Genomic DNA, 27,299 nt, shown 5'->3' with positions numbered 1-27,299 from the left:
AATAAGAGTATCCCATATCTAAGAGATGCAATATAGACTGCTTGTTAGCAAATATTTATTACTTAAACCTGTGCAGGTGTGTTCTTAGGGGATTATGAATCTGATCTCATGAGTATAATATGCATATAGGTAAGAGCTCACAGCTATTTGCATTGTAGGAAATGACCATTCATTCTTAACATTTGAGATCATTGCTTCTGAATTTAACACAACTGCATTTAATAGCACAGATATGGATGAGATGTTGCAGGATAACGAATATGCAAAATATAAAAATAATAATTTACTGGCTAAGAGTCAGCCTCAAGCATCAGAAGATGCTGTTCAAAAAATCCCTTTATTTGTCTAACTGCACTTGTTTGCATAAAAGGCTCTTTTTTATTTTATTTTATTTTAATTCTCCAGAACTGCTCAGTTTACCATAGTAAATACCATACTAAAACCTGGTATTTTTTTAAAAAACAATTCCAACAGTAGTAAATGTTCTAAACAAATATATCTAAGTTGCTTGGTCCATGGGAGTACAAATATTTGCCTTCTTTCAAATCATTCAGACCTACCGAAGATATCTGAAATGCTGGCCATGGTCTATAAATAGTCACTTAAAAAGTTTTCTGTGCAAACAAAATTGAGCAAAGAAGTTAATCCATGCAAACAGACTCTGTTTGCTGAAAAACTTAGTGTAATTCATTGCATAACTGTGGAGTGTTAAAGATGGCTAGCTGTGAGGTAGCGATGCTATGAGGATGTACGATCCAGGGAAGTGGTGGGGTCAAGAGGGTTTGTTGCTGTTGAATAGCATAGCTTGTAGGTTTGCTGCTGAGTCTCAAGGTTGATTGTGCAGGGGGGAAACAACTAGGTGGAAGATGCAGTTTCTGTGTTTTAGGAGAGAAGAAAGCAGCAAGTCGAGCAAGGATGTAAAGGCCGAATCCATGTTATGTCACAGCCCTGGCTTTGCTGCTTGAAATTCTGTTCAGTCAGGTATCTGCTGCTGTACTGTTTTAGTACTTCTTTGGATAGCTGTAATTAAAATGGATGGGCTGCTGGTGGGGAGGACACAAGTGCACTCTTCTTCTCCCTGCCATTGCTCTTCCTCCCCACTGCTTGTTCTTCAGTTGCTGTGAGTGCTCCTTTTCCTGCCCGTGTATCACGGGCACACATCAGCGTCATGTGTCCGCTCATCCTGCTTTGCCTGCCACCACCACGGATAAAATGTCACAGCTGCTGACAGCAGGCTTGCTACCTGACCAAGGGAAGGACATCCACATGCAGCTCTCACCTCCCCTCTGGGCTGGCAAAGGTTTGTGTGCACAGACAGGGCACAACCCTGGCAGCTGACTGGAGGAAGGCAGCTGTCCTTCATGTCAACTATCTGCTCCACAAACTCATTAAACCTCATTTCCTGCCAGTCTGTGACCTGAGTTTAGCGACTGATGCCTGATAAGAAAGAAGTTAATGCTGCAGTCTTTCCCACAGTGAGGGTGCAGGCATTAGTTATTTGTTCCTACAAATCTTTTCATGAAACTTGCATTAGCTTTGCAACTTAGAGCACTTTAGTCCTTAAACTAATTTGTTTGAATGTAAGGAGTTAAAAAAATGATGAGGAAGTCAGTGATGCTGTACTTTTTCTTTAGGCTGATATAGAGCAACTGAAATAATTTCCAGCGGAGCTTGGGTCTTGTACTGGGACAGACCCTAGTTTCATCCCCTTTGCATTTCAGAAAAATAATGGACTCTCAGCCCTTAACTATGCAATAGTTGCTCCAGCCATTACATTGGCATCGTGACTGTAAGGCAGCTTTTAGCTGGTGATTCACCCAAACCGACTGCTTGTCACATACCCCCCCTAAAATACAAGATGGCCCAAGTCAGAAACAAGTTTTATTTTTTTTTTCTTTTTATTTTTTTTTTCCAGACTTGTACAGGCTTTTTCAGACTTGTATTGTGTACAGGGACTGTGTAGTAGGTGTCTGAAGGGAATGTATGGAAATCCTGGATTGTGTGTGTTGCTATGAGGAAAAAATGCATAGTATCATGCAGTTAAAGAAGGAATTCTAATACCTATGTGCAATTTCGCTTCATGTTGGGCTGGCAAGTTTAATTCTGGCTTTTTTTAAGAAGTTGTGCCTGGATTCTACAGTACAACATTAATACTTTTTCTCCTCCAGTTTAAAGTAGTTATCTTGTGAAAAATGAATATTTAAATAAAACAGACTTTCCCTCCACACACACCAAAGCTGACAAGAATGGGGAAATAGAGTTGTTGTAGAAGAGAGTCTAATAGCAGTCTCTGTCAACTTCTTTGCATGCTTATAAAAGTCTCTTGTGGTTGAGCAGCATCCCTGGAGAGCAAGATGTGTTATCTACCCAATGTGCTTCTTGCACTGAAGCTGTCTTCACTGCAAGGAGAGTCAAGAAGGAAATACAGGCAGAAGCATGGAGCAAGCATAATGAACCAAAAGCATGGGGTTAGAGTGGACAGCCTGTGTGCATTCTTGCTTTTGGAGGCGTTAGTGGCACTGGTTTTGTCCAGGAAAGGACTGCCCTAGCAAAAGAAATTCCCATTCACAGTTTGTTACATCAGTGTTGAGCTGATGTCAGGCTGCTGCCACCAGCTCGGAGGAACAGACCTGCTTTGGGGAGCGGTGGGCTCTCTCCAGACAGGAGGAAGTGGGATACCAGGCTGCAATTATTTGGCTTCCCCTCCCCATGGAGATACAGCTGGTTGTTACTTTTGTGTTGCTAATTGGTACCACTGAAGAAACACAGAGGATGTGCTCTGGGAAGTGTGCCTACTGTCATTTTAAACACCTAAGGAAATAGGTATCACAGTTCCAACTGCTACAGTACTGAAGTGCCTGTAGAGCTTATAGTGCCCTGGTGAAGTTTGATGACACCTATTTTACTGATACAAAATTAAAGTTGGTTTTGGAAATCTCCAGCAGCCGAGCACTGAGTCCAGATTGTACAAGGGCTGTGCTAGTGGTGTTATTATGGTATTTGGTGATATCACAGAGGGCACTGTGTAATTCTAAGCTTATGCCGAGGTCCCCCTTTTGCTGTTCCCAAGAGCTAGTAACGCCGTGGAGCAGCAGCAAAGCTTGCTAGATTTACCCCTGCTCCCTTAGGAAGCAGCCGAGGGGCAGCACGGGTGCCCCTTTGCAGCACCCGGGGCGCAGCCCCGTGCCTGCTGCTGCCGATGGGACGAGCCGGGGGGGTCCCCGAGCGGCGGAGGAGGCGGAAAGAGTCGGCGGGAGGTGCCGGCAGCCCGTCCTCGGCTGCTTCCTCCCTGCCTCCTCCTCCTTCTCCCGCCTCTCCCCTGGGCAGCCGCGGAGCGCGCAGAGGGGAACCGGGCGGCCAAGCCCCGCTAGCAAAGCCCGCACCCAAAAGTTATCCCGGCGAGGTGCAAAGCTCAAGGAAAGCTTCTCCGGGGAGGGCAGCCGGGCTCGGTGCTGCCATGGGCTCCGGCACCTCGGCGCTGGGCCGGCAGCAGCGCAACCCGGGCCGGGGGGGTAGCGAGCTCCCCGCCGCGCCCCGCAGAGCCCCGCCGCCGCTCTCCGCGGTGCTGAAAGCCCGCCCGGCCGGCCCGGAGGAGGACGAGGAGGAGGACGAGGAGGAGGAGAAGAAGAAGGAGGAAGAGCGGCAGCAGCCGCCCCCCCGCCGCAGCCCCGCCGCCCGTGAGTATCCCCGCGGCGTGGGACAGTCCTCGCAGCCGGCTGGTGGGTGCTGCAGCCCCCCGGGGATGGGATGGGAAAGGGAAAAGAAAAGGAAAAGGGAAAGGGAAAGGGAAGAGGAAAGGGAAAGGGAAATAGGGTCCCAGCACGCCCTCTCCTTCACACCAAGGAGGCCCGGGGGCTTGTGTAAAACACAGCACCATTTCCTTCCCAAGGGAAGGGTTGTTTGCGAGGCAGTATGCCACTGGAAGTTGAGTTAAACCTTCTGCTTCTCTCACAGTCATCCATGGATATCTTTAGGATGAGCAGTGAGCTTGGTAAGTGTCAGGAGTTTCTTCCTGGGATGTTGGCTGGTTGAAATTGCTCCCTCTGTGTAAAAAGTTGTGCAGCTAAGATTTCCGGTCTTGCTGTTTGTGCCTCTGCAAAAGTTTTTCTGTTGCCATCCTTCAGTTTCAGAGTAGTGCACCCCATTTTTTTTGGTTGATTTAAAATGATTGGAGTATTTTATTTGGTCAGGAGTAACAACAAAAACAAAGTCTGGATGCTGCATTGCTTAAAAAAATCTTGAACAGGTTGCAAAGGAAGGCGAGGATATATCTCATATGTATAAGGTTTTATTTTAAAGGAAGTAAAGTAGTAAAGTTACATACTCGAGGAAGTAAATAAACTGCTTTTTATGCTGCTTAACATCAATTTTCTCTTGAATAAATACCTCCCATTACATTAGGAGACAGGTGATTGTATGTATATATATATATATATATATATTTTTTTTTTTAATGAGGCTTGATTCATACCTCTCCTTTGTTGTTTCTACTCTTTAGATGACACAGAAAATAACATCAAATCAATGATTTAACAAAGCTTTCAGGTACTAATCTAACTAAAAGGAAAGTGTGTCTCCTTGCTTTCAAATGCAGGGGCACTAGTAAGAAGTTTTGACCAAGGAGACATTCTCCTTTCATAACTTTCTTCCTTTCTTCCCATTTTATTATCTCCTGCTTATGACATTAAATAAGTTAGAGAAACTGTTTTTATGTCCCATCAGTTTCTTAGGTTACTGACTCATCAGTTACAAATTTTCACCTCAAACCCTGCAGTTTTGCCTTCAGTGCAATGCAGTTGATATATGATTGACCTTGTAATTCAAACATCACAAATTCAATAACTTCAATAATGTGGTCAGATCCTGAGATGTTGTAATCACCTGAAATAGATATAGTGGTTGATACTGACAATTTGCCATTTCGATTTACCCAATCATGCTTTCTAACTCTTTGCTCTACAAGAAAAAAAAAAAAAAAAGTATGTATAGTGGAGCATGCAATCTATTGGGCCCAATTTTCTTCTTCTTTACACTTGGGTTAAGATGCCATTTACCTGGAATTTGATTAGAAGGAATTATACTAGAATTAATTTGACATTAAGATACATTTTAGAACACTCATGCCTTTTTTTTTTTCCCTCTGAATAATTTATAGATTGTACAGATGTATAGATGTCTACAGATGTTAGCTGAGCAGCGTCAGATGTAATAGGGAATGGATTTCCTCACTTATGTTTTAAACCACATCATTAAACTTAGCATTGATGCTTTACACTGTCTGCCTAATTAAACAATGAGACACGATAATGTGTTTTGAGATTGATTCAGTTTTATTGAAGGAGACTAAAAGACAATCAGGAACTATGCGATGACTGGATTTTGCTTGCATTTGACTTAGAGGCTTCATTTTGGCCTGGCTTAAATCTTTGGTGGGGCAGACGTGCATTGCTGTTGGGGAGTTTCTGGAGACACTGCTCCTCAAAGGTTTTATCTGGTATTTTCCTGATCTGTGGGAACATGGTTACAGGAATGGTGGGAAATGAAATCCACTATTTTGTTTGGTTCCCATCACAAACACCAAAGAAAGGATCTGAAAAAAAGTATCCTTTGTTCAATCAATTGTTCAATCAGTTGATTCAATTGTTGAATCAACAATTCAATTGAGGTCCTTCCCTTCCCTCCCTGAGGAGAAGGACCTGGGGTTGTTGGTTGACAAGAAGCTCAACATGAGCCAGCCACATGTGTTTGCAGCCCAGAAAGCCAGCCAAACCTTGGTCTGCATAAAAAGCAGCATGACCAGCGGGTGAGGGAGATGATTGGTCATTCAGCTCTGGAGCCCCCAGCACAGGAAGGACATGGATGTATTAGAGCGAGTCCAGAGGAGGGCCATGAAAATGATCAAAGGGCTGGAGCTCCTCTCCTATGCAGACAGGCTGAGGGAGTTGGGGTTGTTCAGCCTGGAGGAGAGAAGGCTCTGGGGAGACCTTATAGTGGTCTTCCTGTACCTAAAGGGGGCCTACAGAAAAGCTGGGGAAGGACTCTTTGTCAGGGATTGAAGTGATAGGACAAGGGGTAATGGCTTTAAACTAAAAGGGGAGATTTAGAAAAGAATTTCTTATATCTATTTTATGAGGGTAATGAGGCACTGCCACAGAGAAGCTGTGGCTGCCCCATCCCTGGAGGTGCTCAAGGCCAGGCTGGATGGGTCTTTGGGCAACCTGGTCTGGTGGGAGGTGTCCCTGCCCATGGCAGAGGGTTGGAACAGTTAAAGTTTGCAAAATGGCTTCCAATGGTTTAAGTGATCTTAAGGACTAGTCTTTAAATCACAGTATCATAAAATTCAGGGTGAGACTCCATGATTGCGTGGAAAATATCTATTTAGAGTTTGATAAAAGTATAAAACAAAAGGCATAAATTAACAAAGCCTTAATTTATCTCTTTTGTTTTTAATTATTATTATCTATTGTAAGGCCTCAGCCTGTACAAGAAAATGGTTTATTCTGATAGAGTGCATCAGTGTGTCTTAATCATGAGTTACTAGTCACTTTGATCATACAAAATAAACATAGGACATGGCCAAGCCCTCATGAATTGATTACTTATGAATATGATTATTTATGAATTAACTCTTTAACTCTTCTTTTCAAGCACTGGAAGTTTTTACTGAAAAACTTATTCACATATCATGTTATCAATGACTGCTTTGGCTCCAGCTGTGCCACTGATATCACTGCTGTCTTTCAGTCAAACTCAGCTCCAGCAGTCACTATTTTCTCTAATACCTTCAGAGCCCTTTCCTGGCCCTCAGTCAAGGTCCTATAAAGTCCACCTGAGGCAAGTGTGCTCTTTTCCAGGGCTAGCATGCAAACAAATATCCCATGTTGTCTCCTAGCAACCTGATAATCCTTTATAGAGCCCTCAGATGTTGAATAGCTGTTTCATGTCCAATCACAAAGGTTACACCTCCCACCTCCTCCATAAAGTGATGAGAGCTTGACACATTATCCGCAATGAGTATGAAGGCTGAGAGGACTCAGTGAGCTTCTTTGTTTCGCTGCCCAGGTGCCAAACATTCCCAGTCCTTAGAGTCAGAGATCATAGCAGTTAGGGAGGTTCTGATTAGTCATCTTTTGTTTCGTGTAGTGTGGGAGTACATCAGTGACAGACATTTCGCTAGTGAAAAAGGTTGTGTAGAAATGTTAGTGTTCCTGGTAGCATGCTATCTGTAGTCAGTCTGGTTGAACTGTGATATATTTGTTTTGGGTACTTTTTTGGATATATATATATATTTAAAACATAAAACATCTTGTCTAATCTGTAGAACACAGTACCAAGATAGAGTTGTGGTTACATATGTCAGAACAATGGGCATTGCTTTAAAGTTCTAAAGGCTAAAGGCCAGGTATAGGAGGGTACGGGATAGTTTTAGTGTCATTTTTTCATTCCTTGGACTTTGTGAAACTATTAGTTAGCAACATCATTATCTCAATCAGCTCATGGAGTGATTTATATCCAATACCACTGAGAAAATGGGAAGGGAAAGGAGCAAAAAGGTGGGGATGGCAGAGCATTTTGCCTTTTGAGGGATTCGAGCTGCAAGCATAAGCATGCAAAACAATTTTCTAAGGTCAGCAAAAATACTTTGAGCTTTTAGTTTGACTTTTAAGGGAAAGGCATTATTTTCATTGAGAACTTTCAAGCTCTTCCTCTGTTAATAGGCAACATTTTGCTGGACATCTGTCCTTCACATGCTATGTTGTTTGCATGGATTTCTGCTATTTTCTTCTTTTTTTTTTTTTTCTCCTTCTTCACTGCCTTCATTTATGATAATTTTCTAAGATATCCAGAATGATATCTTATAATGAATGTAAATCTAAAGAAAGTGTCTGACTTCTGGCAATATGTGCATACAAAAATAGTTTAAAAATACATCTATATTAATTACTTTTGGTGCCTCAGGGCTCTAGTGCTGGCTGTTTATGGAAAAAAGGAATAATTTAGGAGGCTAAATTTGTATTAAGCAAGTGAGATGTATGTCTCTAAATTAGGCTCTTGGGGACTGTTTCAGGGCAAGAGCATGCAGTGCTGATAAAACTTGCTAATTATTGGCTAGCAATGTGGTTATTGATATGAAATATGAAGGATCATAATCCAGTCCATCCTAACTAGCTGAAAATGAGTAAAACTAGTAGAATACTTATTTGATCTGAAGGTTTTTCCTGGATATGTGGCTGAGGTATTGCTTTGAAAAACTAAATGGCTGACTATTTCAACATGGTGATGATGTCTGGCTCTCAGAGCAGTGGGGGCATGTAGCCAAAATGTTAATAAGGGATTTTCAGAAAACACACCATTTAGTCAATGGATGGCGTGCCCACAGCTTTCTTGTCCAAAGCACAGACCTCTGATATTTCAGCTAATGGAATAATTAACACAGCAGTATATGACTTTATTGCCCTTTGGGGCATATAAAAGGTGCACACTGCCAGTAGTTTGTTAGACTAATAATTTCTGTATAGCAACATATTTAACATGGATATAGAAGAGATAACGGCAATTGGCAGGAAGCTTTCACTTTATCTTGATGGTAGAAATGTTGTGGTTAGAAGTGTAGTTTGAGAAAATGTAGTCTAAAAGGCAGAATTTAAATAGATGAGTTTTTTGTTTAAGTATTAGACTTTCCCCGTTCTTTCCAGTGTCTCACTCAAAATTACCCTAATGCTTATAATAGGTGTAATATAATAGTTACATATAGTTAATATTACAGTTAATAGTTTAAAGATATTTTCCTGTCAATAAAGACTGGGGATGAAAAAGAAGTGTTAAGTGCCTTCTGGGGGAGGAGATGGAGTCCAGGATTTTTCAAGTCAGTGCTTGGATAGGGAATTTCTTTCACTTTCTGAAGGTCTCTGGATTAGCTGTCATGCTCTGAATACCTTTCAGACAGACCTTGTGATGTGGCAATTGCAATTTACAAACCACTCAAGCACAAGTCTGAAGGCCCTAGACAGCCTAGGTACTGCATCCAACATTAGCAATAGGATAGGCATGGATGCTGTTGTTTCTTCTATCCAAGGCATGTTTTCACGTGTTCAGCTGCTGTTCACAGCTTCACAGAATGGTTGAGGTTGGAGGGGCCTCTGGGAGTCATCTTGTCCAACCCTTTTGTTCAAGCACAGCCATCTACTGCAGGCCTCCCAGGACCACGTCAGGGTGGCTTTTGAAGATCTCCAAGTAGGAAAACTCCACAAACACTCTGAGAGCAACCTATGCCAGTGCTTACTCACCTTCAGAGTAAGAAAAATGTTTCCTGATGTCCTGATAGAACCTTTTCTGTGTCAGTTTGTGTCCATTGCCTCTTGCCCTGTCACTGGGTGCCACTGAAAAGAGCCTGTCTCTGTTATCATTGCAGCCTGCCTTCAGATATTTATATACATGTACACTGATAAAATTCACCTCTTCTTCAGGCTGAACAGTCCTAACCTTTTCTCATAGGAAAGATGCTCCAGACCCTTGATCGTCTTGGTGGTCCTTCAGTAGACTCTCTCCAGTATGTCCAGGTTTCTCTAGTTCTGAGGAGCCCAGAACTGGGCCCAGCACTCCATGCGTGGCCTCCCCAGTGCTGAGCAGAGGGGAAGGATCACCTCCCTTGACCTGCTGCCAACACTGAACTCAATTTGGTGTCCACCAGGACCACCAGGTTCTTTCCTGCCAGGATGCTTTCCAGCATGTACTGGTGCCTGGGGTTGTTCCTCACCAGGTGGAGTTATGATCTACTAAATCACCTGTGCTTAATGGAAAGCTCAGCTGTGCTCCAGGTGGCTTAAGAAGAGAGTACTGGATGACTAGAAACATTTTGTAAGGTGAATGTAATCTTGTTGTATTTTTCTAAGCAACATTTAATTTTTACTTTGAAGGTACTTCACATTTTTTGAGCACTCAAAACTGACAGGCAGATTTCTTCTAGTTACTTCCTGAAAGCTCTGTGGAAAAAAAAATGCTGTGCTTAAACTTTTATTGGATGCTGACCTGCCTGCAATCCTTTTTTAGGAGTGCTACTTTGCATCCTGAGGGTGAAGTGAGAGGGAATTTGGGTCTGGGGGATTTAGAAACAAGTTTGAGTTGTCTGGGCGAATGAGGGCCTTGGCATTAGCAGGAGAGAGATTTAATGTTATACTTCTGATTTTAACTCAGTATCCAGTACCTGTTAGATAAAGTAGGCTTGTCTTTTTCATTGTTAAATAAAAATACTTGTTCCATCATTTAAAACACCATTTCTTTTTCTGTGGGGAACTTTTAGTGCTGGGGTTGGGGGCTATTAACAACCATAATTACCCTGATTAGCTCCTCCCAGCACCCTGCCCAGGACAGGAGCTCCATTTAAGTTCCACCTGGGGGCTATTGTTGCTTCCCTGAGCAGTGCTGTGGGGTTGCTAGTTTTCATTGCTCTAGACCTCAGCACATTGACTGTGGTTTTGGGTATTTTGGTGCTGTGGACTTGCCTGTCTGTCTTGGGATTGCACCTAGGACCTTGGCTATGCTCCATGGACATGATCCTGACATAATTTTCTGGCTTGGCGTTAGGCCTGTGTTGTCACCGCTGACTTACTTGGGTGTCTGAACTTGTAACTATGTCTGGGGCTGCCCTGCTGGGGTGGTCAGACCCTGCTGGCCTAGGGATCCCTATCTCCTGAGGAGCAGCTAGCTTTCCCCGTGCCTGAAAGTCCTGACTAGTAAGTAATCTTTCTGCTTACTTCCAGAGCTGGGTTAAAGTAATCTAGATCAGGACAAGTATGTCCAATGCAATGGTGTTTTTTTTTTTCTTTTTTTTTTTTTTCTTTCTGTTTCTCCCCCCTGAAATTATGTCTTGGAAATAAATACATTTAATTTAACACAAAGATGTGAAAATAGTTGACTTACGAAAACTATTAAAAGCACTAGTATTAACTTACTTGGGTAGCGTGGAGCCTGGGGATAAATATTATCTGAGAGAAGGCTGTCTTTTGATTTTTCAGAGACTTAAGGTGGCTCTGTATGCAGTACCAACTCCAGAACTGAGAATGCTTGACTATCTTAAGCTGGACTACTTACACTGGGTACTGTGCTACCCAGATGCTCCTGCACCACTCTGGATGTGGACTGGCAGAGTCAGCAGCAGAGTGTTTGGCCTCAGCTCGTATGGGCTGCCTGGTTTAGGCCATGTGGTGTAGAAAGGTGACCTCAGTGGGGATAACCAGATATCCCCAGGGAAAAAAGTTTTCAGGGCCCAGCATTAATTCAGGATGCTGCTACTTCATTTCATGAGATCTTTTTCCTTGTCTCCAGTTCCTGAGATACAAGTCTTGGAAACTGCTGGATAGGAGGGTGAGACAAGGTGTGGGGGGAAAGGAGCACTCCAGCATGGCCACGTGCATGGCTGTGCAGCCAGGCACAGCAGGCACGTAGGCCTGCCATGAGCTTTGGTGCTGGAACTGTGACCTTGGTTTGGTCACAAAGTAGTGTTTTAAGGTACTAAAAGCCATTCTTGTATCGTCTATATATGAGTATAAATCCTATTTTTAAGCAATAACTAGATCTTGGAAGACTTTCCAAGGAAGATAAAAGTCCTTATGCCTGTTTCATGGGTGAGAGGATCAAAGTGTAGCACCCAGCTGGAAATGAATAATGTACCTGAAGGAGTCACCAGCTGCAGCTGTGTGTGCCCTGGGCCTCAGGATTGAAGTGACTGCTTCTGCAAAGCATTGAGCAGAAGATACAGTGAGAGATGTCTATTGATTACTCATTAGCAATAATTCCAGTGCCTTATTTGTAAAATAAAATCTATATGTATTTCCCTGAAGTACTTAATGTTCTAGATTAGATAGCCAGGGGTGCAAAGAAGGAATAGTTTGTCTGAGAGCCAATGTAGCCTGGGCAGATGATGATCTTTCCTGTGGACTCCAGCAACAGGTGTGGGTAATTTGATATTCTTTTCTTCTGCCACCTGCTCTCCAATGCAATGCACAGCAAACCATGTGGAAGAGATAATGTCCACACAGCAAAGCGCCTAGGGATGATTGGGGCCCTTTACATGGGGATCTGCAGATGGAGAAGTCATGAGCCTATTTCCCTTCGCAAATACAATGGATCTGTTTCACAGTTACCTTAGCCCCGTTTTCTTAATCCCCTTCATTTATGTAAACAAACATCAGAGAAGAGAGGGGGAGAAGAGTTGTTTTCTGCAAGACTTTGCTTCCCCACTAGCCTGCTGTAACTGGACTTGGGGAAAGTAAAACTCCTGCTGGAGAGGCAGATGGGTAGTGAAGACCCTTCCCAGACACCAAGCTGTGTGCTGCTCTGCCTTTGGGACAGCAAATATACCAGACCATCACACTTCTCTGTGCCTTTCAGTCTCTGGCTGCTGCATGTACCTGAGGCAGGCAAGGGGCAGGGCAGGAGATGCGCTTTGTCTTACTTTTGTCAAGGTCTGCCTGCAATTAGGTGTGGTATCTGAGCTGATGTGCAGTGCTCACCAAGCTGTGGTTAACTCCCTGCTGCACCTTAATGCACTTTGTCTTGATTTGAAAACCTCGGTGTAGAAAGGTGTGGAATTATGGCTGAGCTGTGAGGGTGGCAGATCCTTTAATTACATCTCTTGTGAGGTATTTACCTTGTTCCTGTGGTTTCTGTTTGTATTTTCTTTGCATCCTGAAAAGACACATGCAACACGAGGCTAATCCAGCTTTCCATTTTTAAAGTTTGATAACATACAAATCTGATCAAATGTTTGATTTTATTTCTAGAATTAAAAAAATAAAGGAAGAAAGGAATAACAAAAGCCCTGCCAATGTAATTGTTAGTCATTTGCCTGTACATTTTTTTTTTCTCCTGTTCATAAGCCAAAACAACAAACATGGCATTATTTCATTTGATTAATTGTGTAAATAGCACTTTGTCCATTATCTGCAAAGCAGTTTAATTCTTGGCTTGTTAATGTTCAAATACTTCCTCTCAAAGCCTGTGGATCACCAAGTCCTGGCTGACAGGATGCATAGCATACAGTTATCCAGGTTTCAGCAGCACCAAACTGATGTACATTGAGTTCTTGGTATAGGAAATTTAACTTTATTGTGACTGAGGTTTTGAAGAGCTGGCAGATAGACTGTGCTTAGGTTATGCTTATATAAAAATCATGCTTGTACCTCTGTATTTTTGTGAGCAAAAACTTCAGTCTCCTGCCTGAGTAGTTGAGGCCAATCTTACTTTGTTTTACTTTTGTGATCTGTTTTCAAATTATTTTCTGCTGGGCAAGAAGAGCATACTGGATTTTGGGAAGCTGTTCTGAGAGAACAGTAGCTGTACGCCTCTGCTGATATTACCCCTTTTCATAGGGTCAGCTGCAGACAGTAGGCTGAACTAAAGGGACCTTTGGGCTCACTTATTACCATGGTTCTTACATTGTGCCACTTCAAAGTGTCTGGCCCAGGGAAATCTTCCTTATGGTCTGCTGGGGAAGGAGAAGAGTGCTGAGACTGCTGCCATCAGCACTGAGTACCAATACAGTAACCTGTAACTGTGTGGGCTTTCACTGTCCTAAATAACTTCTAGGGGTTAACAGGTTTAGGATGAGGATTTTCTTTCTGTATTGAATTCACATTTCTTGAAATTAAGTGGAATTTGTGAAACTGCATCAGGAAGGTAGCGGGCATAATTCTGTACCTACATTTGTCATTAATTTCTGTTTCTTCCTCCAAATTGCAGAGCCCCTTTTGTTCTGTGTCTCCTTGCCACTGCGGAGAAGAATTCTTGCGACTTATGTTTACTTATCAAGGCTGTATGTGCATGAAAGCCTGCCATGGAGATCTTTTTTCTTTCTTTTTTTCAATGTGATGTATGACTCAAGTTTATTGTTCTGAGTACAATTAAGTGCTCATCTTATTTCAGTGGGTCTCAAAGGAAACTCAATTGTTATTATTAACTGTAAGAGTGAATGCATATAGCTGCAACAAACCACCACAGCTGCTATATAATTGCTAATGCAATGTAAAATTGAATCATCCCTTAGTTTCTTTTCCTTCTAGCCTTTTCCTAATTCCTGAATACAATTAAATGTTTTTGCACGAGTATTGTTTTCCTCATGTGTCCTGGATGTAATCAGTCAGACATGGATCTCTGATGTCCCATTTGGGCAGTTCCAACTATTTATAGGAGAAACAAAGCTACCTGAAACACTCCTTTTGCTTGGGATAGGCTGAGGGATCTGTCCCATTTGATTTTTTTTTTTTTTTTTTTTTTTTTTTTTTTGTAATGTGACTTCTACAGCCACAGAAGCATTGGTGTGTATTATCTAAGACAGCATTTGGCATTTTGTCCATGCTGTACTTTCTCATGCAAAGTCCCTGGGGAATCTCAGGCAATATCTGTACTGCTGAATGAATGAGCTTGAACACTGCTCATCCGTTCTTCTGAATTGTTAGTCTGTTCCCTCATGTGCTGTTGGCTTGTGTTAGTGTCTGGATTCAGCTGGGGGGTGCAAGGGGCTGTTCTCACTAGGTGTTAACACAAGGCTGGCCTGGGTTTGCTTCCCTCCACAGGTATAGCATGGGTCCACCTGGTCCTACAGGAGATCTGAGGCAAGCGTAGTGCAGATGAGCCAGCCTGTGCCACTTTGACTCAGGACCAGAAACACTTTTGTGCTTCTGAGTTAGCCTAGATGTAGTCTTGAAGGTTGACCACCATTGCATTTTTCAACACACCATGGTTCTATAAGAGGAATTCCAAATAAAAGCAGCATTTAGGAATATTACTCTGGAACTGAAATGAGAATCTGGCTCCTGTTGTCTCTACATTAGGATGATATGTACTTGCTTGCAGCCCTTAGATTTCATGTATTTATTTCAGGACAAGAGCATTGTACCAGCATACAGCCAGGCTGTAGCAGAGGCTGAATTTTATTCTTAATGAGAGTAATTAAATGAAATTATGAGTTTACAACATATATTTATTTTTTGTCACTGACAGATTTTCTTTGATATGCAAGCTGTGGATGGTACAAAGCTGTCATCTGCAAAGCCTAGCCTTCTCTTGTTCCTCTCTCACATACATGCTGTTGGTTTACGCATTCAGTCTTCTAAAATGCTTCTTTGTTTGTTTTCAGAATAAAGTTCGGCCTGTAAGTCAGCCTTCTGTTTTGGTGAAGGGAAATGAACTTCAAGATAGGCTTCTGTAAATGGGAGCTTTGCTAGTGCAAGACGAGAAATAAATCTATACATGGCAATGCTATGTTTTTCTGTATTAGTGCTAGTAAGAGTTCTTGCATCCTGATTTGCAAGTATGCAATTGGTTATCACAACAGACTAATAGTTTCCATTTTAATCTAATCTTATTGACTGTGCAGTATAGTACTAAAGCTGTTGGAAAAACTTCATTTTTTCAGTTCCCTCAAGGTATTTTGTTTTGAAGTTATGGTTACATTGAAAACTTCTGAGGTATATAACTGGCTTTCCAGGAAGAAGGTAGTTTTTCTACCTCTTCACTGTTCCATTATTCTAGGTAGAGATCAGCTGGAGACCACAGGCTTAACTCCACTCTTTCTGGAGAAAGCATGTGTGTATGAGGAAGTAACTTGTAAATGTTCATTTCCATTAAAAAACACTTTCCCTGGTAGTCCCTTGTGGCTTCTTCTTTTGGGCCACTTTTGTATAACAAATGCCAGTTATGCTAGGTTCTGTGATGTCTATGTCCATTTATTTGTAGCCTTTAATATTCAAATAAAACAAAAGTGTGTCAACCAGGAGTGAGCTTTTGTACCCCTCACTTCCTTATTCCCCCCAGGGAGGCATTGGAGCTTTACTGAAGCCAGTAAGTGTGCTTTAACTTTGGTAGGGCTGAATACAACCTGTAAGGTGTTCTTTTGCATCAGAAACCCCTAGTCTGCACTAAGAAGAAATCTTATAGCTGCCTCTTCCCTGGCCCTTTGGTTTTGACAGATCCAAGCAAATCCAACCTTCACATATTTGTCTTTGAATTTTAGTATTTCAGTATCTGGCTTCTTCCCTTCCATTTGATTGGTACCTCTTATGTTGCTCTGAGGACTATGTTGCATTAGGCAGCTGTAGAAGTAGATGGTACTGCCTGTAGCTCTCCTCGCCTCACTTTCCCTTCAGCTGGAGGCTATAATCACAGCAACAGCAGCAAACAAATGCTTATTCATCAGCTGCTGCAGCTCCAGTATACTAGGACTGTGAACTGTTGTAGCTGAAGAAATGCTGCATGCTTGCTTTTGTTGTCTCTTTAGTTTCTGGTGTTAATCTCCAGCAAAACAGAAAAATTGTAGGAAATAAATGACGTGAATCTATCAGAGTCCTGAGCTGCATGACTTGTGTTGGGGTGAGTTTCGGGTTAAACTGAACATACCAGGATTTTTCCTAAGAAATTCAGTGGGTCAGTATCCTGATATTTGGTTTTCTTGTATACATGTTTTTGTTGTTACCATAGTTTTGAAACTCTGGTTAAGGTAAGTCAGAGTCAAGCCTTCCTTGAATTCACTTTCAATTCTGTCTGCGGTAGAATTGAGTCAACTGCTGTGATATGGCAGTCAGAGCCAAGTTTGGACTTGGCTTTCCCATATCTGGTTGGAGAGGAGTGTGAAATATCCTGTTTCATAGCAAGCTTGGCACTTAGAGAAAGTCAGATGATTGTTCTAAATGTCCACATATGCTTTTATGTACGCAGTTTGTTGCTAACTGAAAAATTGTCCTGTTCATCAAAAATGTTTCTGGGTATTGCAGGCATACTTACATAGCAGAAGCTCAGCAGGGCCTTAGGTAATCAGACAACATGGGGGCTGCCTTAACTTGGTGGGACTCAGGGTACTGGTTGCGGGCCTGAACAGATGATTCTCCAACTCTTCTTCTCATTGAGCACGTGATCTAGTCTCTGCACCTACATGAGCTGTCCAGTATGAGTATTGTACCTCCTGAATTGCAGTGAATGGAATGTCTTCATCCCATATTTTGCCTTACTCTGTCATCAACTGCATCTTACTGTATCTCATGGAGCCACTACAGAGGATCTAGATCCTGCTAAGCTGCCCTACCATGACAAGAGGAGGCTTTCCCAAAGCCTGGGCAGGGATGATTCTCATGGGGCACTGTGTGAACTGGGATTTCTGCCTGAATCCCAAATATAAAAATACTGCTCTGTGCATGTTGGGGGTATTGTGGATAGGTATGACAGCTGTGGAGACAAACATTATGAATTGCACTTTTTTTTTCCTGTTAGATTTTTGTGTCGTAAAGCCAATTGGGTTCAGGCTGGATAACAGGAAAAAGTTTTCCACTGAGAGGGTGATTGGGCACTGGATCAGGCTTCCCAGGGCAGTGGTCGTGGCACTGAACCTGCTCCCGGAGTCCAAGAAGAGTTTGGACAGTGCTCTCAGACACTTTTTTTTTTTTTTTTTTTTGGTGAGGTGGTCCTATGTGCACACATGAGTTGGACTCAGTGATCCTCGTGGGCCCCTTCCAACTCAGGATATTCTTTGAATCTTTAGGAATGAAAAATAAGAAAATTTTCACAATTTGGATGTAGCCCTGCAACTGGAGATGATTAATTATTGCTGCCACCATTTGAAGACAGAATAATCTTTGCAGATGATTGCTAAATTTGTATGATCTTTAGCACACCATAACTTCTAGTTTATAACTTGTGTATTAGCTGGAGTACTGCTATCTGATTTAAATCATTACTACTATTTTCTTATTGCAGAAAGAACAGAAGCATTTAAGTTACAGTCTTCAAGGGCTTGAAATACAGAGCTGTCTGGTGTTTTTGAGACTATTAATAATAATCAATTGATACAGGACCACCAGCAGGAGTTACGCTGTGCTCTGTTATAGTTTCCAACCTGGCCAACTTGCTACATAAGTTCTACTTTGGGCAAGGATCTAAAGTGTTAAGCCTTACACATTCTTCCTCTAAATGCAATGAGTGCTGTATGAAAAGCAAATAAACAAAACACCACCTCAACTTGTGATCTGGAGCACAAATATTGACTAAAACAATCTCTACACTGTGTATGCAAATAAGGTTCATACGGATAAAATCTTTTCACACTCAAGAAGCTGTGGGGACAGTATTTAAAAGGTTGGAGTAACTTTTTTTTCCTGTCCAAACACATCTTCTAATAAGAAAAACAGATGTTTTGACTTAGCATTTGGAAACAATCAGTAGCAATGTGGAAGAAATGTGCATGTGATTTTTTTTACTTGATCAGTTTCCTTTGTTTCACTAAGCTGTGCTCAAAAATAAAACACACCAAATGTTTAGTGTCAGTGACTCAAAGAAAAGTCACTCTCTTCAAAAGAATGCCTAAGCAGCAAATGATGCTTAATTACATTGCTCTGTTGTTGCCTGTAGGCCTAAGCAGCCAAGATATGTACAGAGGTTGCCAGGAAATGACATCCTAGTGCTGCTGGATGGGAACAGCACAGGGTGCTGTCAGCCTCTGCAGTGGAGATGTAGGGAGAGAAAAGGAGCAAAGAAAGTGAACGATACTACTTGCAGAATAGGGTAGTTCAGTTGGAAGGGACCTAAAGAAAAGATCAAGTCCATCTGCCTGACCACATCAGGGCTAACCAAGCATTAAAGCATGTTACTGGGGGCATTGTCCAAATGCCTCTTGAACACTGAGAGGCATGGAGCATCAACCACCTCTCTAGGAATCTAGTTCCACCCTCATGGTAAAGAAATTGTTCCGAATGTCCAGTTCCGAATGTCAGAACTTCTCCTGGCATAACTTTGTGCTGTTCCTGTGTATTTTCAGTGGTGACCAGGGAGCAGAGACCGGTACCTCCCTTTCCACTTTCCCTCCTCAGGACATTGCAGAGAGCAGTGAGGCCTCCTCTCAGCCTTCTTTCTCCAGACCGGACAACCCAAGTGACATCAGCCTCTCCTCACAGGACAGGCCTTTCAGCCATTATGCCAGCTTTGTTTTTTTTTTCATCTAGACACTTTCAAGGACCTTAACATCTTTTTTATGTTGTGAAGCTTATATATTGTGGAACTGCACACAATATTCAAGCTGATGCCACACCAATGCCAAATATAAGATGAGAATCACCTCATTGGACTGGTTGGGTATGGTGTGTTTAATGCATCCCAATGCATTTGCCCTCCTGGCTGCCAGGGCATGCTGCTGGCTCATGCTGAGCCTGCTGTCACCACTGTCGCCAGCGCCCACAGGTCCCTTTCTGTAGGGCCGCTCTCCATCCACTCATCTCCCAGTCTGTACCTGCGTATAGTATTACTCTGTCCCACATGCACAACCTGGTTCTTTCCTTTGTTGAATTTCTTGCTTTTAAAGATTGCCCAGTGCTCCAGTCTATCTAGATCCCTCTGCAAGGCCTCTCAGCCCTCCAAGAGAGTCAACAACAGCACCTCTCAGTTCAGTATCGTCAGCGAACTTGCTGAAGATGCATTCCACTCCTGCATCCAGATCATTGGTGAAAATATTGGGGGGGGGGGGGGGATTATAAAAATGTTTGAGAAAATACCTTATTTTCTCTGAAGGGTGAAAACCTCTCCAACGAGGGGAGAAGTATTTCTTAATGTAACTTAGTAAATATGGTAGATAAATAATAGTATGAACAACTCATAAATTTCATGATAACAAGCCTTTTACCTTTTGGAGTTTATTAAAGTGCCTCTCCCCTCTTTCCTGTCTCCGAACCCAAGCTGTAGCCTTTTCTTTGATTTATTTCCACCTAGTGGCCACTACTAGTCTCAGGACTGGAAGCAAACTGTTTCAACCGCGTCTAGAGACAGAGGTATTAGACTTTAGGCACTGGATCCACCAAGTACATTCCTCAGCTATCTATGAGCAGTGGATCTTGGCTACTCAGTCGTTGGTCGCCAAAATCAGACTATTGAGAAGGGAACAGTCTAAAGCTGATCAGCACAGTCATGAGAATGCTCTTCAGTTCTTGCCTCTTTGGTATTTAAACTCACTGGGGACTGCAGGGATATGCCTTCCTCTCTACACCAAAGGATATGAGCCCATGGGTTTTGGAGTGACTTAAGGATGTTGTCTACTTCTTAGTTGAGATTCTTTTTTCTCCTCCTGAACTGGAGCTTTAAATCCCTTTAGTCAAAGAGGGTACATGATTCTTAGACTTTCAGAAATTAGAGCATCTTTCTAATTCCTGCTAGATTAAAGAGGTTCTTTTTCTGTACTTTGAAAGTTAATAAAGCCAGTTTTGCGTATATGTGATGCCCACATTAGTAAGTATGTCTACAAATACCTACCACATCACATGTAGTGGAATGTGGGGGAGAGAAATTCCTAGTTTCTGAACTGAAGTAGCCGTGGAAGTTCTCTAAGAAACACCTAGGTGTGTCTGTGTTTATTTTGCAGTGGTAAGTATGCTTCACTGACAGGCAGCAGCATAACAGCTGTGTTGTGTGTTTTCTTATTTCTCACTACTGTGGCAGCTTACTGAAGTGTTTCAGAAATGCCATTACAAGATTTTTGAGCCTGCTTTAATTCTCAAGCCCTCTTTTAAACATGAAAATTGTTTTATATTAGGAGACTTGATAAACAGATTTTTATTCTCCCTTTTTAGCAGCAAATAAAAGCTTTGGCATGCATAGTTATAAGTACATCTGGAAAACATTGTACGGGTGACTCTGGAGTCTACTTCAGCTAGAGACAGCTGCATGCAGTAACTCTGGGAGATGTGAATGCCTGTGAATGCCTCCATGTCCTCATGGTAAAGTGTTTTTACTGGGAACATTGCAAACAGGTATGCATCGTTATAGGCATATACTCCAGAAAGCATTTTTAAAGCACTGAGCTTAGCAGCGGAGTAGGAAAGAGCAGAATATCAAAGGATAAATACTTATATAGGCAACTCCCAACTTTTTTTTCTTGTCTTCTGTATCACATTGGGTGTGTTAAAGTGCTGGGTAACCATTAGTAGGATTTCCTGAGATAACATCTCATTCCTACAGTGTCCCTCAGAAGGTGAGGGTTGTAGCAGGGTGTTGTATGCTCTGGTTATTTTCTCCTGCTGTATTGAATCTTTAAGGTCACTGCTAAACCTTGGGTGTATCCTTTATTTGAGGCTCACTCTCTTCCTCCAGTCTAGCATACTTTTCTGTTACTATTTTGTATAAATGATTCTAAGATGAATCAGGGTGGGGGTGGGAGGTGTTACCAGAGCTACCTTTCTTGGCTGTCTTCAATCCAGTAATATAGTATCATTAAGACTTAAACCTAAATATTGAATTCTATACTGTATATCTCTAATCCAAAACATCAGAAAGACTATTAAGCAGACTGGGAAAAACAACAATAAAAACAGCTGGGCACTTTGATCAAGCAGCTGGATATACAGAAGCTTGATGCATATGTTAACTGTGAAATAATGCATGAAAAGATGATAGTGAATGAGATCCAATGAGATTCATTCTGTTTTATCCTGGAACGTGGATAGTAGCACAAATTGTAAAAGACCCTTGCTGTATGAGACTCTTTTTTTAGAGGGACTTAATGTGGGAGGAATGGTCATGTCTCATTCATGACCTGGAAAGACAAATTATGGTTTTAAGGAACACAAAATATCAGATGTTTTTCCTCAGGTATCCACTTTCCTTCTCCTGTTGCTTAACAGCAGGACTTCTAAGTCACTGATGATGCTTCTCTATTAAGCAGCCAATGCTTCCAGCATTTGTAGTAAATCCATTATTTGCTTTTGCGGACCCAGTTGTCGTGGTTTAACCCAGCCGGCAGCTAAACACCACACAGCCGTTCACTCACCTTCCCCCCTCTCTTTCTGGGATGGGGGAGAGAAACAGGAAAGTGAAGCCTGTGAGTTGAGATAAAGACAGTTTATTAAGACAGGAAAACAATAATAACAATAATAGTAATAATGATAATAGTATTACTACTAATAACATGTACGAAACAAGTGATGCACGATGCAATTGCTCACCACCTGCTGACCGATGCCCAGCCTAACCCCGAGCAGTCCGGCCCTCCTCCCTCCAGCTAGCCACCCCTATCTATTGTTCAGCATGACCCCAGATGGTATGGAATACCCCTTTGTCCAGTTTGGATCAGCTGCTCTGGGTCTGTCCCCTCCCAGCTCCTGCTGCACCCCCAGCCTGCCCACTGGCAGGACAGAGTGAGAAGCTAAAAAGTCCTTGGCTTGGTGTGAGCACTGCTCTGCAACAATTAAAACATCAGCATGTCATCAGCACTCTTCTCATCCTAAGCCAAAACATAGCACCATACCAGCTACTAGGAGGAAAATTAACTCTGTCCTAACTGAAACCATGACACCAGTGAAGGCTGTGTGTTGAGCGGGATTTTGAACACTTGACTTCTTCCTTGAACTACCCTGAGATCAGGGGCATCTGTTGAATCACCAGACTTTTGTCAGCCTAGAGGGAGGTAACAGATGTGGACACTCAGCAGGGTTGTTGACCTGCCCAGTGAGTGTGCCTATTATGGTGCTTATTTGGCAGAGGTGGAGAAGAGGTCTGAGGCCACCTACCCAACCTGGTGCTCTGGTGTTTAACACAGTGGTGCAACTCAACACCTGGTAGTAGGGCAGCCTTCAGTGCTGCTTAATGCATTAAAAAGTAAAGTCACTTTTGGCCACTATGTAGCCACCATTCTGTGCATATGAATACCTATGCTTTCAATTGAGTGAAACCACCTCTGCTCTTTTTCTTAAGAGATTTTTTCCTCCCTATTGCTGTACTCTCTCTTTGCTCCATCATTGATGATGCTGAGTGATAAAAATGCTTCTTGCTTTTGAAGTTAGGTCTAATACACTAATTTTCAAACCAGTTGGAACTCTTTGTGGAAGAAGATAGGAAAATGATAGGACAGTCATTAGTTTTTTTCCCATAATCTGGTGTAATGTGTTTTATTATGGCCTTTGATAACCGTAACCACAGCAACAAATGGTGATGGATATATTGCATTAGGGTATCTCGTTTCAGTAATCATATTCTATTTCCAGATGCCTTACAGGTCACAAAGTAAATTAACATTTATCAGAAATACATTGAGATGATGCACAAAACTCTCTTCTCTTCTAACAGCCTTCCCCAGGTTGTTAGAGGCCTTTGAACACTAGTTGTCTTTTCCAGACAAAGTCCAACAATATCCCAACTTGCAAGTTACTGAGCAGGCTGCTGTGTGAAGGTTAATGAAGTTGTCTGCCTGGATTACTTGGAGGGAATTTACAGGAACCAGCAGATGGAATTAGATGTAACATATATGTAACACAATCTCTATCTCACTCCCCTTCTTCAGAGGAAAGGGGGGAGAAATTAAAATGAAAAAGGCTCAAGGGTTAAGATAAGGACAGGGAGGTCACTCAATTGTCATCATGGGCAAAACAGACTCTGCACAGAGTAATGTAGTTTATTACCTATCACTAGTGGACTAGAACAGTAAGAAACTAGAAAAAACACCTTCCCCCCTGAGTGGTGCAGGGGAATGGAGGCTGCCATCAGTCCCTCATGCTTCATCTCCACCACTCCTTCACCATGCCTTCACCATGCGGTCCATCCCATGGGATTGCAGTCAGCTGTGGGGTAGTGGAGAACCCTGACCCTCCTGGGACACTCTTGTCACTGCCACCTCATGGAAAGGGAAGCCAGGCACAGGATGAAGAGGAGGTTGGAGACCCCACAGGCCTCTGTGCTCCAGGGCCAGATGTTTTCTCTGGCAAGCAAAATGGCACAGGGGAGCCGTCCCCAGGAAGAGGCTCTCAGCACCCCTGTCCTTCCTCTTCCTTCAAAACTGGGGCTACTCTCAGGCCACCTTGGGCCCCAACTCCCAACACTGCCACATTTTGGTCACAATGGGACAGTGTCAGAATCATGTTGCCGTGGCCCCCTGATGTCACAATCGCTGCCTTTTCTTCCAAGCCCTATAAATAGGGGGACCCTGTGGCCAGACCGTCAGTTGCTGAGCAGCTAGGGCTTCTGATACCCAGAGCTCTTGGTAGAAGGAGGCCCAGCAGAGCAGGTGGCAGTTTTGCATGAGCTATGCAAGTCACAGATCTTCCACTGAGGAAGAATTAATCCTCCTCCCCAGAAGAAGCTGCGGCTTGTGGGGAGAAGATGTGCAGTGGAGCCAATGGATGTGGATGTGCCTGGGAGTGACATGGAGCGCATGGAGGTGGATCCACCTCTGAATGAAGAACAGCCAATGGAAGTGGCTCTACCTCCATCAGGGCCGACCAGGCACCACACCATTGTGCGAAGGCGGCTTGTCAACAGACAGCATCTGAGCTGTCACAGGAGCGCTAGGGGCTCTCCATATCCCATCAAACGGCGCGCTCCACTCAGGCGTTGACCATCTGGCAGTTTTCCACCAGCCAAGGGAGCCCCGAGTCCAGGAACATCTCGTGGACTCCCAGGGAACATCTGACTCCTGGCAACTCTTCGAGCCAAGGTTGGAGGAGCCCTCCTTTGCTGTCCCCCACTCCAGCACTTCCCATAGAGCTGGCATCTCCTCTGCGCTGAGCCCTGAGGAAGAGGAGAGGGCAGGGACTGGCGTCCTCTGAGCTGCTGTGCCAGGGGCAATGGGAGGAGTCTGTCGGAGGGCCCCCAGGCTCCTTGGGGCCTCCAGGATGTGCCAAAGAAGCTAGAGACAGCTGTTCCTCTGGAGAAGCAGAAGACCTCCATTCCAACAGGAAGAATGGCTGGACTTCAGCACTGAGGTCCGCTGTAGATGCTTCATTAGGACTTTTTGTCAGGAGTGGAAAATAAACAGTTCACCATGACTATACAAAATGATAATAATAAAAATCAAAATCAACAGAACCAAATAAACATAAATAAAAGAAGAGCCAAAACACTAAGTGCCTCCCTCTCTTTTTTGGGGGTTCCTCCCATGGGATGCCGTCCTTCCCAAACTGAGCCTGCAGGGGCTGCCCACAGCAGCAGCTTCTTCAAGAACTGCTCCCACATGGCTCCATACCACGGGGTCCATCCCCCAGGAGCAAACTGCCCCAGCGTGCAACCCCCATGAGCAGCAGCTCCCCTCAGACATCCTGATCTGGATAGGCTGCACCGATGGGCTGAGGTCAACTGCATGAAGTTTAACAAGGCCAAGTGCCGGGTCCTCCACCTGGGGCGCAATAACCCCAAGCAGAGCTATAGGCTGGGAGAGGAATGGTTGGAGAGCTGCCAGGCAGAGAAGGACCTGGGAGTGATGGTGGATAGTCGGCTGAATATGAGCCAGCAGTGTGTTCAGGTGGCCAAGAAAGCCAATGGCATCCTGGCTTGTATCAGGAACAGTGTGACCAGCAGGGCTAGGGAGGTGATCGTCCCCCTGTACTCAGCTCTGGTGAGGCCGCACCTCGAGTACTGTGTTCAGTTTTGGGCCCCTCGCTACAAGAAGGACATGGAGGTGCTTGAGCGGGTGCAGAGAAGGGCGACGAAGCTGGTGAGGGGCCTGGAGAACAAGTCCTACGAGGAGCGGCTGAGGGAGCTGGGCTTGTTCAGCCTGGAGAAGAGGAGGCTCAGGGGTGACCTTATCGCTCTCTATAGGTACCTCAAAGGAGGCTGTAGCGAGGTGGGGGTTGGTCTGTTCTCCCACGTGCCTGGTGACAGGACGAGGGGGAATGGGCTTAAGTTGAGCCAGGGGAGTTTTAGGTTAGATGTTAGGAAGAACTTCTTTACTGAAAGGGTTGTGAGGCATTGGAACAGGCTGCCCAGGGAAGTGGTGGAGTCACCATCCCTGGAAGTCTTCAAAAGACGTTTAGATGTAGAGCTTAGGGATATGGTTTAGTGGGGACTGCTAGCGTTAGGTCAGAGGTTGGACTCGATGATCTTGAGGTCTCTTCCAACCTAGAAATTCAGTGTGATTCTGTGATTCTGTGATCCTGCTCCACATGGGCTCTCCATGGGCTGCAGCGTGGAGATCTGCTCCATGTGGGACCCATGGGCTGCAGGGGGACAGCCTGCTCCACCAGGGGCCTCTCCACAGGCTGCAGGGGAACTGCTGCTGCCTGCCTGGAGCACCTCCTGCCTGGAGCACCTCCTGCCCTCCTGCTGCACTCACCTGGGGGTTGCAGGGCTGATGCTCACTCGCCTCTCCTAGCAGCTGTTGTGCAGCTGTTTCTTTTTCCCTTTCTTAAGGCTGCTCTCCCAGTGGTGTAAACAACATCCCTCTCTGGCTCAGCTCTGGGCAGCTGTGGGTCCCTCTGGAGCCTGCTGAAACTGACCCTTATCTAACATGGGTGGTCAGCTTCTGGGCTCCTCTCACTGAGGCCACCTGTAGCTACCAAACCCTTGCCATGTAAACCCAATACTGCGATACAAATATTGTAGCATTTATGTGAACTTAGACTTCTTTCTGAAGTGATGTTCTCATTCAGTAGTGGAGTTCAGCTGTCCATCACTGTGAAAGCACCACAGGCATATTGATATAAAGCAGCCTTAATCTGCTAAGAAGTGAGTGCAAGCTCTAAGGATACTAAATACTTTTACTGATGTGACCATGTCTGCTGTAAGAGTCACACCATGTTTCTGCAGATAGGAAAATGGATACTCTCTTCTAACTTCATTAAGCTACTACAAAGTGGTGTGTGAAACATCTAATTTGCAATAGCCAAAACAGCTAGATTCCTTACATAGCTGTATTGTAATCTTGGAAACAAAATTCTCTTCTTTCTGTCAGTCAGGTACGTATTAATTTTTTTAAAACTGCTGTTCTTTGTGTGTTTATGTATTCTCTCAAGTGTGGATTTGAGTTGTGGAGATTCTATGCTGATAGAAGTCTTTAGAGTTGCATTTATTTTAAGCAAAGAGTAGGTCTATCTAATTTGAATCAGACCTTTAATCTAGGAACACAGGAGTGGAGACTTCCAGCATCAGAGCAGTGAAGATGGCTGTTGTGACTTGGATGGGGAAGGAAAGACTGAATAGGGTTTTTCTTGTGGATTTGTCTTAAATCTGAATTGTAACGTGGAATAGGCAGTGTGCATTTATACCCTACACAGTCTCTTCTTGGTGTTGAAGTTCAGGCTTCTGCCACATCACTTCTCTGGACCTAAACTGAGTAAGAATTTATGCTGCATGCTTATATGGAGTCAGATTTATATATTTTTATTTTGGGTGTATTAAGAGGCATGTGCTGACAATAGGTTGGATGGTAAGAGTGCTGCAACTATCTGTTTTCAGGAAAAGTTGCCTTTACTGATATGCAGGGGTTTGTCTCTTCAACAAGCTTCTGAAGTGTGCATGTGAAGGAATGGAGTGTTTTTCTGTTAGTGATACCAGAGGTAGAGAGA

At 43.5% G+C, this 27,299-nt stretch overlaps 1 protein-coding gene across 4 annotated transcripts in view; it reads left to right on the top strand.

Moving 5' to 3' along the window:
* The first annotated feature begins 3,442 nt into the window (after nucleotides 1–3,442).
* The window catches only part of PDE1C (phosphodiesterase 1C), a 369,737-nt gene continuing 345,880 nt past the window's right edge, over nucleotides 3,443–27,299 (top strand). For all 4 annotated transcript variants that reach the window (XM_084509312.1, XM_084509305.1, XM_084509311.1 and 1 more), the window contains exon 1: nucleotides 3,443–3,677. In XM_084509312.1, the coding sequence (XP_084365438.1) occupies nucleotides 3,458–3,677 (220 nt within the window). In that variant the 5' untranslated portion in view covers nucleotides 3,443–3,457. The remainder of the gene's footprint in view (nucleotides 3,678–27,299) is intronic.

Source organism: Aythya ferina (genome assembly GCF_964211825.1).
Source record: "Aythya ferina genome assembly, chromosome: 2".
Taxonomy (NCBI): Eukaryota; Metazoa; Chordata; class Aves; order Anseriformes; family Anatidae; genus Aythya; species Aythya ferina.
This window is presented reverse-complemented; position numbering and strand designations above follow the sequence as displayed.